This window comes from Falco punctatus, assembly GCF_963210335.1.
Source record: "Falco punctatus genome assembly, chromosome: 16".
Taxonomy (NCBI): Eukaryota; Metazoa; Chordata; class Aves; order Falconiformes; family Falconidae; genus Falco; species Falco punctatus.
Window position 1 is genome coordinate 7,629,563 of NC_137596.1, and position 15,528 is coordinate 7,645,090.

The 15,528-nt window shown below is 50.1% G+C and overlaps 1 protein-coding gene across 3 annotated transcripts in view; it reads left to right on the forward strand.

Annotated features, from left to right (window-relative positions):
• GRIK4 (glutamate ionotropic receptor kainate type subunit 4) overlaps nucleotides 1–15,528 on the forward strand; it is a 217,996-nt gene that overhangs the window by 189,786 nt on the left and 12,682 nt on the right. For all 3 annotated transcript variants that reach the window (XM_080366403.1, XM_080366404.1, XM_080366402.1), the window contains exons 14-19: nucleotides 6,602–6,711; nucleotides 8,852–9,025; nucleotides 9,156–9,321; nucleotides 10,781–11,006; nucleotides 12,444–12,572; nucleotides 15,347–15,465. In XM_080366403.1, the coding sequence (XP_080222529.1) occupies nucleotides 6,602–6,711; nucleotides 8,852–9,025; nucleotides 9,156–9,321; nucleotides 10,781–11,006; nucleotides 12,444–12,572; nucleotides 15,347–15,465 (924 nt within the window). The remainder of the gene's footprint in view (nucleotides 1–6,601; nucleotides 6,712–8,851; nucleotides 9,026–9,155; nucleotides 9,322–10,780; nucleotides 11,007–12,443; nucleotides 12,573–15,346; nucleotides 15,466–15,528) is intronic.

Sequence of the window (15,528 nt, forward strand, 5' to 3'; positions counted from 1 at the left end):
GGTTATCCGCTGCCGCCCGAAAGGCAGGTCGGGCATTCGGTGGTGGCTGTTTGGCAACATGAGGGCTGGTGGCTTGGAGCAGGGTAGCTGTGAACGTGCCCAGGGGATTCACGTGTGCAAGCGTGCACGTGGCGTTGTGTCGTGTCTTTGCTTAGAGGCAACACTTGTCTTAAATTCTCGTGGATTCTCTTGCATTCCCATTTTAGTTGTTCTAGCTTCTTTCTGAAGCTCAGGAGACAACAGATTTTCCCCAGCTACGCCCATATGGGCCAGGCAAAGCCCCCTGTTCCCTGGTGTCACAGGGGGCGAGTTCTGGCAGCCAGGTCCTTTGCATCAGGATGTCGTACTATTCCCAATCTGCATTTTGGAAATGTGCTCTGTACAGTGCCGAGTGTGATGCGAATTACAGTCTTGGTTTCCCATCAGCTCAACAATAGCAGCCAAAAGGATAAAACAATTTTAAAGCTGCTTCTCCCAGCCCCCCTCTCCATTCGGAAGGCTGTTAAGGATGCAGCGTTTGGTATGAACATAAACAAACTTGCACATACGTCTCTGTGCTGTGTGGCTTCTGCCAAGAACAGACAAGTAATTAAAATCTAGTTAAAATTCTGTTTCCTCTGGTACGTGCAGAAGTTAGGATCAATGACTTAACTGATCAGAAAGGGTCAGACTCTTCAAGCTCCAAGAAATAAAATGTAACCGATGTAACCGTCCCTTCCCTGCTACACGTACTCCTTCACAGCACCAGCTGCCCCGTGGATCCGGGAGGTGTTCCTGCCAGCATCCCTCGGCTGGAATTATAATTGAGTTTCTTCCTTTCTCGCATACACTTCTAAAGTTTGGGGATTGAGTCCCGTGCATTCTCTGTCTCCACTTTACACCGTAACCTTCAGCAAGTCCCTTAAGGAGGCATCATTCCCTGAGCAGCGTGAGGCTGACGGTGCTCCCTCCGAGGGAAGACGGGAATATTGGTGCAGGGTTCGCATGTGATCTGCTTTATAAGTGCAAAGCATTTGCTGCTGCTTCCGCACGAGCCCGATGTAAATGTGTCTGACACATCTACTTAGAGTGTAAGTTCTTCAGGGCAGGGACCATCTGCTGCTTGCGCTGGTACCAGAGTAACACAACACAGCCATGCTCGGCCTGCCCTTCAGGCATTTACCAAACTGAACAGGATTAATAATTACAGTCCTAAAAAGTGTTTGGCAAACAGTCCCCTGCCATCAGTCAGGACTTGGTCTTCAGCTGCCTGATAAGGACCCGGTTAGGGTTTTGGGTGGGGAAGCTGCCCAGTGACCCAGGCAGGCTGGCACAGGAGGTGCAGGGCATCTCCCAGGCCTGGTCACCCCGCAGCGAGCCCCGCTTTGCCGCGTGCAGGCGGTGAGGCGCGATGGTGGGGCAGCCCCGGCCCCTGCCCTCCCCGGGAGCAGGGAGCTCCGAGCTCCCCCTTCCTTCTGCAGCCCCTCCTTGTCCAGACCATTCCTGCTTAGCTGGGGGAGAGTGTCTGCGAGCTGTGTGGTAATTAACTTATGAAACTGGTAAATATTTATTTAACGAGGACAGGCAGGATAGCTAATTGCTGTGGTTTCCCTTGAAGGACGGTTTGCGGAGGGGGGCAGGGCAGCCCCACAGCCCATCTGCTCCCGGCCCCTTCCTTCCCCGCCCCGATGAGCATCTCTGCAATGTTGGAAACTGCAGCTGACATACGTTGATCACGGCGCAGAGCAGCCATAGCCTAATAAATAACCATAAATAAATCTCTTGCTAAGGAGTTGCCTCCACACCCTGATCTCCTCCCAGTGTGATGACATTTTATTTTAATTTCCATGTAACTCCAGTGGCAAGTCATTTCTCCCCCCTTTCTCCTTCCCACCCCGCCAACCCAGCGACAACAGTGTGTGTGTCTCTTATCACACGTAACCAAATATGGCAGCTTTAAATGGGGCTGTCATTTTTCTCAATTTCACTTGTTGTGATATAATCAAGGATGGATTTCCGACACAGGGACTCTTAATAGGCTTTCTCACTTGCAGGCTGCTAAGAGAAAAGGCTTGCTTTGTTTTATAATATTCCCATTCTGACCGGCTGGTGGGACCTGTGGAAGGCAGGAGGCGGGTGACACTATGGCAGAAGCAGAAACCAGGTGCCCAGTACCACTTCAGGGCAGAGGGATGTTGAAAATCAAGTTTGTTTGTACCATGCACATACTTTTGCTCACATACCTGCCTCTGTGGCAGGGAACAGAGGAGACTAACTAGCACATGATTCTGCCTCATTAGCCCTGAAAGTCTTTTCTATGCTCTGTCTTAAGATGAGAAAATGTAGATTTGGCAAGTATGCTGGAAAAGCTGAGTTTAGGTTATGAGAACTGAGGCTTAAAGTGGTTCTACTCGATTGCTGCAGAGGACACGAAATGGGAAGGAGTGAATGAATAGCTCCTTCATTCCAGCCAGAGGAGACTTGACAGCTGGGGCAGAGGAGCTGAGAGGAGCTGAGCACCCCTCCTGACAACCCGTGCCACTCTGCCAGCAAGCCACCTGCCTCACTGATGCAGGGATGGAAGCAACTGCTGGCCCCAGGCATGGCCAGGACCATGGTGCTTGTTGGCCTGTTAGCTGTGGACCGTCTGATGACCCCAAAGGATTCACAGCGCAGGATTCACAGCAGCGTGTGCTTGGGTTTTGCTTATCGACTCCAGAGAAAGGGCTCTGGAGAGGGAGGGCTCTGGATCAGATGTGGTCATCCTAGAACATACACACTTTGTTCCGGTGAGACCGAATGCTCTGCAGTTATACCTAGCACACATCAACGTCTCTGCCTTCCCAGCCTGAGTTTTCTTGCTTTACTTCTGACTTAGAGAGACAAAAGAGAGTTCTCTTGCCTGCCTTTGTTAGGGACAAATGTCTATGAGAAATGACATGGGTTAGGGCTGACTGCTTCTGTGAGAGGGAGCAGGCAAGCGCTGGGGTCCCTTCGGACCCTGTGTGCGTGCACAGGGCAGGCAGGGAGTTGTCAGGTCTCTTACAAACCTGAACACAGACAAATCCAGGACCGTGTCATATAGCTCCACTCCTCCTCCTCTTCCCAGATGTCCTGCAAATTCAGGCTCTTCGGTCACCAGTATCTGTCCAGAAAACTGGTTCCCTCGTGACGGAAAAGGAAGACTTTCAAGAACAACTGAAGAGGGTAAATGAATCTCTCCTGCTTCCATCTGAGGATTTGCAGGAGGTCTTCATCAATTATTGGACATTTTCAACATTTCTATTCCAGGAAAAATAGCTCTTCCAATTAACAAAGCTGTATTGGGAACAGCTAAAAATATCTGACAGATTCCAGATATTGTCATTCCCATCTTCAAAACAGACAGATAAGAGAGAGTTTGTGCCCTCCGTGGGAACAGAATATCTTTATTCTTATCCACAACTGTGAATGAAAGGAATATGTAGCAGCAGCCTGAAAATTACTGTAGCTGAAAAGAACCAGAACTACTACTACTGTAAAGTCACAGGAGAGAGTCATTGCCAAGCCTGAGACTTAAAGCTTCCAACGCATTTTCCTTAATGAGTGTAATTTATTGACAAACTGCCTCAGAAACGTAGAGAAGACATCTAAGCCTTAATTACAGGAAGGAACTTTGTTGCAGGAGCATCTCATGAGGGAGCCTCAGCTGAGGCACCGCCAGTGCCTGGGAGTTTGATGCCAGGGAGGGATAAGTCACCTGGAATGATCTGCTGCTCGAGAACCTCCAGTTTGCTTGGCGGAGGGCAGGCAGTGAAGCCTTTCAGGTTCCCATTGCCTCGTTTGGTTCTTGAGGGTGTAAACACCTGTGGAAGAACAGAGGCAGCTGAGGCAGGTTAGCTCTAGATGAAAAAGGAACCAGGCACCTGTGGGGCATCCAGAAAAGCCATGCAGTTGCTAAGGAGAAGAGGTTCCAGGATGCTCCCTTTGGCATCCTGTTGGCATTGAGAGGTCCGTGATCCTCTGGGCGGGACTGGAGGGAGTGCATCCTGGAGCTGCAGACCACTCATGAGATGGTCTCACCTCTCCGAACTAGTGGGAGGAGCTCCAACAAGGTGAGCAAAGGTTGGTACTGGAAGCGAGTTCCTCCAGGATGCTGAGGGTGTCGTCTCCAGCAGCATCTCTGATTCTGAAGGGCCTCGGTTTGGGTGCAGATGCTGGCTGTCGCAGGCATTTGTCTCTCTCTGAGTTTATGGGAAAAATATAAGGAAAAGCAGAAAACAGCGGAAATCAACAAAAAAAAAAAAAAAAAAAAAAGGACAAAAGAAGAATGTAGTATCTTTTCACTTTTTGTACCTCACCTGCTTATACCAAGCACAATAAGATAAAGCGGTAAGGAAGAGATCTTATCTTAAAGAGAGAGTCTGGAATTATACCTGGGAGAGCCCGAACCTTTGCTTGGGAAGTGACTTTAAATTAATCTGAAAATGGATGCAGGATGGTCTGAACCACTGATTCTTAACTCGTCTCTTTTTGTTAAAAAGCTTAATAAGCTTTTTACCTAAATGTCTAAAAATGGTAATGCAGATCCCAAGCTCAAGCTCATTTAGTCCATTAGGATACAGGGGTAGGATGCAACGATGTGGTGGGTCTTTACATTGTGCAAGACAGAGTTTGCTGAGATGTTACAGTCCCCCTGGAGCTGAGAACATCACAGTTTCCTAGATATTTTTAGTAGAGGAAGATTTTTGTGCAACAGCTTAGCCTTCAGAAGAACTACCAAGACCTTGTAAAATTCAGGTTCTGCATAAGATGGGAATACTTCAGTAGTAAAACTGTTTTTGACTAGAAATGGAATTTGAAGTGCTGGTCTGAGACTGGAGAAAGGGAAAAAAAAAAAGCAGCTATGGTTCCTGGGGACTTTTGTGAAAACAGAAAATTATTCACCACCTTTGGATTAAGCACAGCTTTAAAATATCAGCACTCTGGTCTTTGGTGGCTCTGGGTTTGCAACGGCAATTGAGGTGAGGTGTTATTTATTACCAGCTATTATTAGTTTATGTGGTGTCACAGACAGGCAGCGTAAGGCATCGGACTAGGGAAAAATGAGGCCTCTGTGTGTCAAAGATGATCCTCAGCAGAAGCTTTTGTGTAAAGCAAGCAACCTACAGCGGAGCAGCTGCCATGCTGCAAGTGCTGGGAAACGGCTGCTGGAGCGAGCTGCATTGAGCAAACAGTGATAGACGCTTTCAGCACACAACAGAGCAAGGTGCCAGTAAGAAATACACTGACAGCCTGGCCGAGATGCGATAAAAGGCTGTTTCCACTCTGACTTTACAGTAAAAGCCTTCTCAGGAGCTCCGAGTCGTGGGCAGCTTCCTGGCTACATGTGCTTGGGGGAACTGTAGAGCTTGAGGTCTGGTGATGCCGGGGCCGGCTGTGGTGTGGGGCAGAAGATACAGGCTCCTGTGAGCAAAGGGCTCACATTCCCACGGGGTTACCGCAGGCCTTTAGCCCTGCGCTGGGAGCTGCATGCTTTTGCTGGGAGTCTCTCAAGAGGAGACGAAATGCCTGCGATAGAGGAGCACTGCCCGGATTTGCAGTGTTTGGGGTAGAGGGGCATACCAGGGGTGTGCAGTGCTAAAACAAAGCGCTTTCTGCTCTGCCTGGGTATTATAAATTGCACAGGAAGCAAAAGAGCACTTCTTTAGTCCTGTGGCTTGTGCTGTATTTCCAGCTCCCCCATTGTCGCCCACAGTGGCGCTGAGTGTGGTTGGAGGTAAACTAGCGCTCTTCCCACCCCGGAGGGGCTGCGTACGCAGAGCTGGTGGTGGCGGGAGAAGTACACTCACCAGAAAGTTAATCCTCCCTTTGCACAAATTCTGCTACATTTGACAAGATTTCAGTGGTGGCAGTGTCCTTGTGAAAATTTAAGGTACTTTGAGAGAAGATCAACTTGCTTTTATTAGCAGTGAGGCCTTATTTTTCAAGGAAAGGTGGTTTGCTGAGAAAAAACAGGAAATTCTGACGCATCCTGGAGATAAAAATATCATGTTCCCTGAGATAAAAGTAATAGTTTTATTGAGTTTTGTGGAGAAGAAGCATTTCAAGGCTGAAGAAAGCAAACCAGAAGTATCTTTTTTTCTTTTTCTCCCCACTCTGCTTCGTGCAAAGGATCCCACCCACCTCTGCGCTGAGCGTGCTCTCCCAGGGGAGCCCCCTCCTGCCCAGCAGCCATGGTGGGCAGCCTGCCCGGGTGGGCAGGGGCTGCAGGTGGGGGGCTCTGCGGGTGAGGGGTGCAGCACATCCCACCCTGGGGAGGGCAGAGTGCTGCGGTTGTCTTGACTCTTCTATCAGTTCACCTAGTTCTTTGCCTGGAGGAACGAAAGTGGTTGAGGTGGGCAGAAGAATAGTCTTAGGAGGTGAATCCCAGCGAGGAGATGCTGCAGGACTCGGTCATTTGTTGCATTTGCTGTCACCTCTTTCCCCGGCAAGGCTTTTGCAAAGCCCTGTTGATTTCCCGTCTGTCGCTCTCATCCGTTGGCAGCATCAGGGCAGGTGCATTTCTGTCTGTTGTTTCCGGGTGGACTATTTAATTTGTAGAAGTACAAGCAGGTCAAACTCCTTTTTGTTTCCCTTCCAGGGTCGCAAACCTGGTTACTTCTCGTTCCTGGATCCTTTTTCCCCTGGCGTCTGGCTCTTCATGCTGCTCGCCTACCTGGCTGTCAGCTGCGTCCTCTTCTTGGTCGCTCGGTAATGTGGCTGGCGGTGCCTTTTCCTTCCTCACGGTGCCATCTAGCGTCCCGCTCCCGGACCCGTGGGGGCGTGTGTGGTGAGGGGCTGGGGGGGGGGACACTGGGGACACCCCCCAGGTCAGCAGTGTGGAGCGGGCAGTAAGGGGGGCAGACGCCTCCCAGCCCCCTGCCCTCCGCCAGCTGGGGACTGGGGCTTTGCTGCTGAGCGCCCGCGCAGGCACGTCACCGCTGCGTATGGCAGCCCTGGGATGGCCCTGGGAAGGGCTGGGATGGCCCTGGGAAGGGCTGGGATGGGGCAGCCAGGAGCAGCGTGCCGCCAAGGAGCGTACTTGGCCACAGCGGAGGGTGCCGACGCGGAGAACTGCGTAGGAAAGGTGGGAGTAGGGCTGGTGCTGGGCAAGTGGTGCTGCTCCCTGTAGATGCTGGATCTGCAACAGATAAAGCAGCCACGTGTCTTGGACGCGGAGGGTGGAGGCTGGCAGGTACCGGGTGCAAATGCGTTCGGAGATACGAACACAAATGCCAGTAGTGATGTTTGGTTCCTCTGGCCTTGTAAAACCCAGTGTGTACAAAAGAGAAAATTCATTAATATCTTTCAGCAGCTTCTTGGTTGGTGTGCGGAGCCTCACTTGGCAGCTCTCAGTTCCGTTTCCCTACGACTAATTTAAATCAGCCTTAAAATATATCACTGAGTGCTTGCGGGCAGCGTGTCTCCCATCGAGGCCGGGTCCGTGCTCCGTTGCTGTTTCCCTGGCCTCCTAACAAACGGCTGGTGGCACAGATAGGCCTTTTCAGACAGAGTTGAACCGTGTCCCAGCAATGTGCACCAAAAATGTGCTCGGGGCTTGACAGCTCTTTCAGGCCACAGTTAGCACCCGATCCTCATTACAAAAAGTTGGAACTGTGCTGTCACCCTGTCCCTTAGCGTGGCTAAAGTTGTCATCCTGACAGGACTTTAATGGTTTCTTCAAATACTATTACAGCCTCAGAAATGTAGTTCTGAAGAAAACATTGAATAATGCAGTCCGGTGTGCTCCGCAGACTGAGATTTGGTGCCTCTTTAGCTCCCTCCTCATGTTTTAAACATGATCCTCCAAAAAGGTGCCTTTACAGAGCTTCCCGCTGGGGATGGAGCTTTGGACACTGCTCTCTGCCTTTCTCAGCAGTGAGGAGCTTTTGACCCTGTGAATTGCAGAAGACTACCGGAGCAGTGTTCTTCACTGCTAGTGCTTGATCCAACCGTAGAAGACATAACCTCTGCCTCCCTGGCATCACAGTGAGGTGGGAGATGCCGAAACAAAAATAAACACCTCATCTTATTTAAATGATGTGTAAGCTGGCAGAGCCCTGCAGCTGTATCAGCAATATCCCCAAAATGACCCCTCCCAGGCACCAGCTTGGTTAACCATTAGCAATGGAGTGTACTGCAGCACAGGAATTAGCAGACTTTCTTAACAACTAGGGAACTGAGGATTGGAAACAGCAAAAAAAGGAGCGCTAGGCTACAGTCACTTCAGTGGCAGGCTGTCATCTGTTTCAGATTCCCACCTCTGTCCTGTCCCTTGAGCCCTGAAAGTATGTGATGCTTTGAAAGACCAGTGCTTGGCTTCAAACTGGACCTGAGACCTAGACCTTGCCAGGGCAACCATACCTTCTCGGGGCAACCATTTGCACCAATACAGTTATTGTTATGAAGGTGTCATGCAGTTGGGTCTCACACACTTCACTTTTGAACTTCCCATTGATGCTCATTATCCAGCAGAAAACATGGCCAGAGATGTTTGATTTCGATTTTACGTCAAGTCTGTGCACATCTGGAATTATTGTTGCGGTTGTCTGTGGCGCGAATTTACACACAGGGCTCCAGCCTCCCTGCAGCCCATGCCCAGGTTTTCAGCAGAGCCTCTCAAAACTTTTGGAAATCTTTACAAGAAAGCCTCTGGCTTCTGAGTCTTAGAGCAAGCATTTCACACGGCTCTGAGCCCTGGGCATCAGCTGACAGCAAAGAGTTTCCTCCTCAGAAAAATCTGCCTCCAGAAGAGCTAGGGCTTCACAGCTTTTCTGGTTTTTGCTTCTGTTCTCCAAAGTGCCCCATTTCCCAGCGAAATTACTGAGCTACCTGTATCTTGACATTTTAGATTGACACCGTACGAGTGGTACAGCCCCCACCCCTGCTCACAAGGTAGATGCAATCTTCTGGTGAATCAGTACTCTCTCGGCAACAGCCTGTGGTTTCCAGTCGGGGGATTCATGCAGCAGGGCTCCACCATTGCCCCCCAGGCACTGTCCACGCGCTGTGTCAGTGGAGTCTGGTAAGGAGGTCGGCTTCTCTGCAGGTCTTTTCTGGGCAGCAGCAGATGGAGAGGCGGAGGGTGGGGATGGAGATCAGATTCAGTCTGTGGGGAAATCTCAGGTCACCATCTTCAATTTCCCTTTCCCTAGGTGGGCATTCACCTTGATCATCATCTCCTCCTACACAGCCAATCTGGCAGCCTTCCTCACTGTGCAGCGGATGGACGTCCCCATCGAATCCGTAGATGACCTGGCTGACCAGACAGCCATCGAGTACGGCACCATTCACGGTGGCTCCAGCATGACCTTCTTCCAAGTAAACCCCATTCTTTTGCTAATAACTGGGGCAGGGGGTGCAGATGGCACCCGTTAATCAGATTTGGAGGTCAGCCCAGCCTGTTGTGCTGGTTCCATTCCGGTTTCTGGCATGGAGGGGGCTTCTAGAGACCCCTGGCTGCTTGGTTGCACAGGACTGGGTCTCTCTGCAATTTTGATGTGATCTTAACTTTTACATGACATTCCCCTAGTTGGGTAAGCAAAGAAACATTTGCAGACCCCAGGTAGGCTAGCATAGTCACGGTGCTGGAGTCTGTATGTGTGGTCAGTGGCACTGAAAACAAGTGAGTCAAGTGTATGCAAACTTATGCAGGCAATTTAGCTGAATTTAATTTTTATCTTCCCTGCTCTATTCAGAAGGGAAATAAATGAGTGAATCTTTTCTGCAGTGCTCTGAATGCACAAAGAACTGCTTGAGGATTATTTATTTATTACTTGTTGAAATTCTGAGAGGAGAGAGCGCTTTTCTCACTTTTTCCCCTCTCTGAGTCTGAACTGAATTGAGAAGCCTGAGAAATCTCTCGAGTGAGCCTGAGCTTTTCAGCCCAACTTTACACCCTTCAGGGGTTTGGCAAAAAGCTACTTTTAAGCAAAACGTTACATCTAAAATGAGCTGAACAGAGCCCAAGTAGCTAAGGTGGTTGTATATGAGGCACTCGGTTCTTTTCAGGAAGGCTTTCAAGTTTAAAATCCTGACTGTGACTCTGCACTGCCTGGCGGGTGCGGGAGCTGCTGAGAATTATCGGAGAAGAAATTAGGAAAAGATCCTCTTGTACCATTTGCAACACTTTAAACTGTGTTGGGATCCATTTGCCTCTGGTGTAACGATGGTGGGTTGAATGTAATGGTGGGTTGAGCAGGTGGCTGAGGCTGTCCTCACCACCCCCCAGTTCCTGGCTGCATGAGACCGATGTCCACGCTGGAGCACCTTGCCTTGTAGCCCGTCCTGGCAGCTGTTTCCTCTGACACTAACACACAGGATTAAGGTTTAAAAGTGCAGCGAATCAGGAGCAAACACACACCCTGTTCGTCTGTCCTTTGCCCAAGTGACTGCACCCAGGGGACAGAGCTGGACAGATGAGGGCAGTAACTAGGTCAGCAGCAGATTCCCTGAGGCTCTTCAGCAAACATACTCCATGTATTTTTCTAAAATTGAATTTATGCAAAGAGCTTTGCTGCAACCTGTTAGAATTAGGCATGCATTTCATGCCCAGCTTTGCCAACAAAGTCTCAAATCCACCAAGATATTTGGACCTCTAAACCTCATTGAAATAAATGGAGGTTAGGCATCCAAATCCTTTGACTCTTTTCCCAATTGTGACCTTTTCATAGTGGCGTCTAATTTGTGTGACATCCTAATTTGTGTGACTAACCTAATTTGGGTTACGCTCCAGCAAGGTGCTCCTACCTTAGCTGCACTTGCCTCCTTTCTCCTGCAGAACTCCCGCTACCAGACGTACCAGCGGATGTGGAACTACATGTACTCCAAGCAGCCAAGTGTCTTTGTGAAGAGCACGGAGGAAGGGATTGCGCGCGTGCTGAACTCCAATTACGCCTTCCTGCTGGAGTCCACCATGAACGAGTATTATCGTCAGCGCAATTGCAACCTCACGCAGGTCGGGGGCCTTCTGGACACCAAGGGCTACGGGATTGGCATGCCCGTCGGTAGGCAGTGAAGAAAAATTCTAGTCCTTCTCAGCTGTCGACAGAGGACCGGAGCGTTTGAAAGGCTGAACCAGCTCTAAAGCCAATGTCACGTTTCACAGCTCTGCCCAGGGTCGTTTTTTATCTTGGGAGGAAAAGCAAATAGATTGCAATTGCCCAAGGTGCGCGCTCAGAGCCAGATGTACGAGACCCTGCTCTGCTCCAGAGCCATGTGACACGCGACTGCGGCTCTTTAAATAATTCATGTGAAAGATGTTTCAAAATTGCTGCTTATTTTCTGCATATATGCTCTTTGCTGACTGTTTCCCTTTTGAACCAGTGTTTTTGAATCGTTTTGTGCTCCTTGTTTTATCTCAGAAGTGCTGTAAAAGTAATGCTGTTGCAACCCTTGTAGTTTTTAGCACAAGTTTCTTAACAGCTGGTGGTTCTTAAAACTCCGGGACAGAGAATTGGGCAATTCAGTGACTATCTGAGCTAATAATCAAGTTTAACAAATGCAGGGGGTTTGTCTTTCAAATGTGAGAGCTACCAAGAGAACGTCATCTCCCAGGGCAGCACAGAAAAAGGATGTAGTAGTTGTTATTCCAAGCAATCGGCTGATCTTTCAGCCAGTCTCTGGGCTCGGGAAGCCTTGTTCCTGACCTTTAAGCACCTGCACTTAGCAATACAAAGTTAAGGTGAATTACATAAGAACCGTCACACAAACAGTCACTATAGTTTAGCTAACATGCGTAAGCTTGTAAAGCCACAGTAGCCTGATGGTGAATACAAATCCTTACTTTCAGGACTAAATTTGTTCTGACATTGTCTTGTTAAACAGTGAAACTGTAGCAGATAAGAAGAGCAGAAAGCTGCTGGGTGGGACAATAGTGCAGAGTTACCAGCAGAGCTGTGTCTTTCCCACGGCCCTTCCTCGGGATCTCTGGTGGCAGGTGCCAGGAGCGCAGTGGAGCTGGGTGCTGAGCGCAGGAGTGAGCATCCTCTGCCGTGAGCATCTGGGCTTGCCTGTGGGCTGAACTGGCTGCTGTTGCAGTGCACCAGTTTGAGGGAAGGAGTGTTAGAGCAAGGTTGGCGTTGGAGGCAGAACGACAGAAGGGACCTCGGTGGCCTGGAGGAGCAGCGGTGCAATGCTGAACTGCCTGTTCAGACCCTGCCCCTGGAGCCAAAGCCCCCCTCCCCCTTGTAATGGGCTCTTTAAACGGCCTGCGTGGGTCTCGGCGGACAAGTGAAATTGCCACCCGCACATGACGTTAATCAGTTCACAGTCCCAGCAGGGAGGCTGCAGGTTGCAAGGGCTTACATGGGCCCAGGCCCCTTCCAAACCGTTCAGAGATGAGCGTTTGTAGTGGGGCACGCTGGCAGGGCATCGTGGCGGGAAGAGGTGGGGAGGAAGGCCGGCCCAGGCAGTGCCTTACCACGTACCTCTTGGTGTTGCAGGCTCTGTGTTTCGCGACGAGTTTGACCTGGCTATTCTCCAGTTGCAAGAGAACAACCGCCTGGAAATCCTGAAGCGAAAGTGGTGGGAAGGAGGCAAGTGCCCCAAAGAGGAGGACCACCGAGCCAAAGGTAAGCCACACCGCTCCTGGTAGCGTGCTGAAGGGGCCGGGCAGCAGAAGCATCTTTGCCAGCAGTGCAAGGATGAACGTCGATCTGCACGTGAGCGCTGCCAGGTTTTCTGCCTGAGAATTACTTTTTCCTCTTCTTCTGATCTGAGATTCCTTCCTTCACAATTCAAGGAGAAAGCCAAACAGCTCTGCTGTGCCTCATGCTGTGTGTTTTTGCCTGGGGCAGTGATAGCGGGAACAATCAAGTGACAAATATTGGAGGCATATGGAGGGTAAATTAGCTTCTAATGAATGTCTGGGAAAATGGATGGCTAAAGGGATCAAACCAAAATCCTGGGTTCCTTCAAGGGAGATGGATCTCCACCACAGGCCCGCTGGTTAATGGCTCCAAGTGAAAGTGCCTTTCAAACAGCCAGGGGAAGGGACACAAGGACTTTATTAGTACATCTGTAAACTGAGGAGCGAAGTCTTGTGGCTAATGCTATGCAAATTGCCGTAAAAGCTACCACATTAGGCTGAAGTCCCAGCATGAGAGCAGTTGCCAGCTTAACGCAGTTGCTGCATTTTTTAGTTCTGGCAGTCGCCCCTTCCTCAGCAAGTGGTGTCTGGGAGGCCCGCAGGTCCCCCAGCCGCAAGGACAGTCCGCTGACCTTTCTGAGCGCAGAGACAGAGCGCCAAGCTGGGTCTGTGGTACCTCTTTTGTTTTCTTGACATTGCAGCAGGTGTAGGTGCGTGTCTGTGCGCTCCGGAGCTGGGCTGGATGCGACCCCGCGTGCAAGGCGGTGCTCCGTGCTGGCAGTGCCGCCGGGCTCTGAGTCTCGAGGCAGAAGGTGTTGGCCCAGTGTAAGATGTCAGGCCTCAGGGCACGGCAATAAGCTATTTAAGGAGTTACTCTTGGAGGCCAGCAGGCACATGGGAGCCTTTTAATCCACGGACTGTGCAAAAAGCAGCTCGGAAGCGGAATTTAGTCTGCGGGCTGTTTTGAGATGCCTTTGGAATGGGACGGCTGCGAAGCAGACTCTGGGTGCTACCCGGCACGCTCGGTGATCCTGGACAAGTTTTTCTGCTGTTTTCTGTGCTCTGTCATGGCTCACTTCCTCAGTTTGGGAAATGAGGAAGGCTGTAGCCTGCTGGTACATGTGTATGGAGGAAGGAAATACCTCTCGGTGAGCTTGGAATGGGCATCTGAGGTGGCACCCTGGTAGAATGGTGGGAGGATGTAGAGAGAGGTACAGGCCCTGAATTCAAATTTGAGAGCTGCTGGGAGGAGAGGATGGCCTTTTCCTTGGGTCTAAACTGTGATTATGGGCTGTGTTTTCTGCCCTGCAGTTGCTTAGTGGAAACATCTCTGCAGCGAGCTGATTTACAGAGTCGCTAAATTGCTCCAGAGGCAATGCCAAAAGAATGACGGAGGAGGAGGGAGAAATGTGACCTCCTAAGTTTTAGAAAAAAACAGGTCAGCAATTTACAAGGATTTTGGTGAGATTTTATATCTAAAAGCCACGCAGAGATTAAGTCAATAAATCATTGATTCTTACACTTTGATTTAATGCTACAGAGGGGAGAGGAAGATTTTTATAGATGTTCTTGTTGAGTAATGGCCTCGTACAGTCACCTCGGTGCAAAGCACCACATGCTTTTTATAATCAATCCAATCAGGGGCCCAGTCCGCTTGAGACCCGAACCCAGCAAGCACAGGAGCAGAGCTGTGTCTCGGGCAGTGTGTGCTGGGCCTGGCACTGCTCCCCAGCTCCTCTCACGGTCCTGTTCTGCAGGGCAGGATGGAGGCACAGGCTGCAGTTTTGGGGAAAGGTGCCATGGTGGGAAGGGAGGTGACAGCCTTGGCACACGGAAAGCTCAGGGCGGGTTCCTGAGGGGTGGATTTTCCTTCCAGCTGGTGAGCTTTCTGGAGCGCAAGCTGTGTAGAACAGGGCTGGCAGCTGCCGTGTGGGCAACTTGGTCCCTTCCCTAAGCGAAGCTGTCTGCCTGTGAAGCGTTTGGCCCAAGTGGCCAAATGGCTCCTACGATCAGCAGAGGTGGTAGTCATCCTGTTGTAAGCCAGTGGTCCAAAGGAGGTGAGATGAGGCACCCCATGGAAGGGGTTGTTGCCTTCTCGTGGGCCAGAGGGTGCTGGGCAGAGAGCACCCGATCCATAACCAGGCACCACTGGGTGGCAGGGACCCCGTTCAGTCACGGTACAGAGTGAAAAAGTGTTGGGTCCTCCTGGTCTTGTTTGGAACTTCTCCTTGCTACTGCAATGCAAGCAGCTGTAATAATTTTTTCAGTGGCACTTTGCAATGCAATCAAAGGAGCTTTTTTTTGGTGTCAGCTTCCTTTAAAACCCTTTCTTGTCGTCTTCATCTCTGCTTCTTAAACAACATTGCTCATCTTCTTTTGCAAAGTTCAAAGAAACTAGAGCTGGGTGAATAATTTGCAGGGATTAATGTGCCTGATTGATCTCTCATTTTTTCTCCTGTTTTCAGTTTGTCCACAAATTGCTTTGTACTTCCCTCCAGTATACTTGCTGTTTATCTGCAAAATCATCATTTCTGAGAACGTGTCTTCGATCGTGCAGTTATTGCAAGTCATTCAGTTTGCCATCTGAGTCATGCGGTTAGCTATTAATAAGACAGGGCTGGCTGTGTGTTCTTGGTCTCTCGCCGGGTGCATGCAGTGCCAACTGAACAGCAAAGAGTTGGGATTTCTGTACAGCAATGCTTGCAATTTATGTTGTTTCTACCTCTTCACAGCATTGTCTCTTCTCCTTTATTTCAGGCCTGGGAATGGAGAACATTGGTGGAATCTTTGTGGTTCTTATCTGTGGCTTAATTGTAGCAATTTTTATGGCAATGCTGGAATTTTTGTGGAGCCTTCGGCACTCTGAACAGTCAGAGGTAGGACCTGAAAGCGTCCTGAGGGGATAGTGTGTGTTCATTACTATCTGCAGGGTGCTCGGC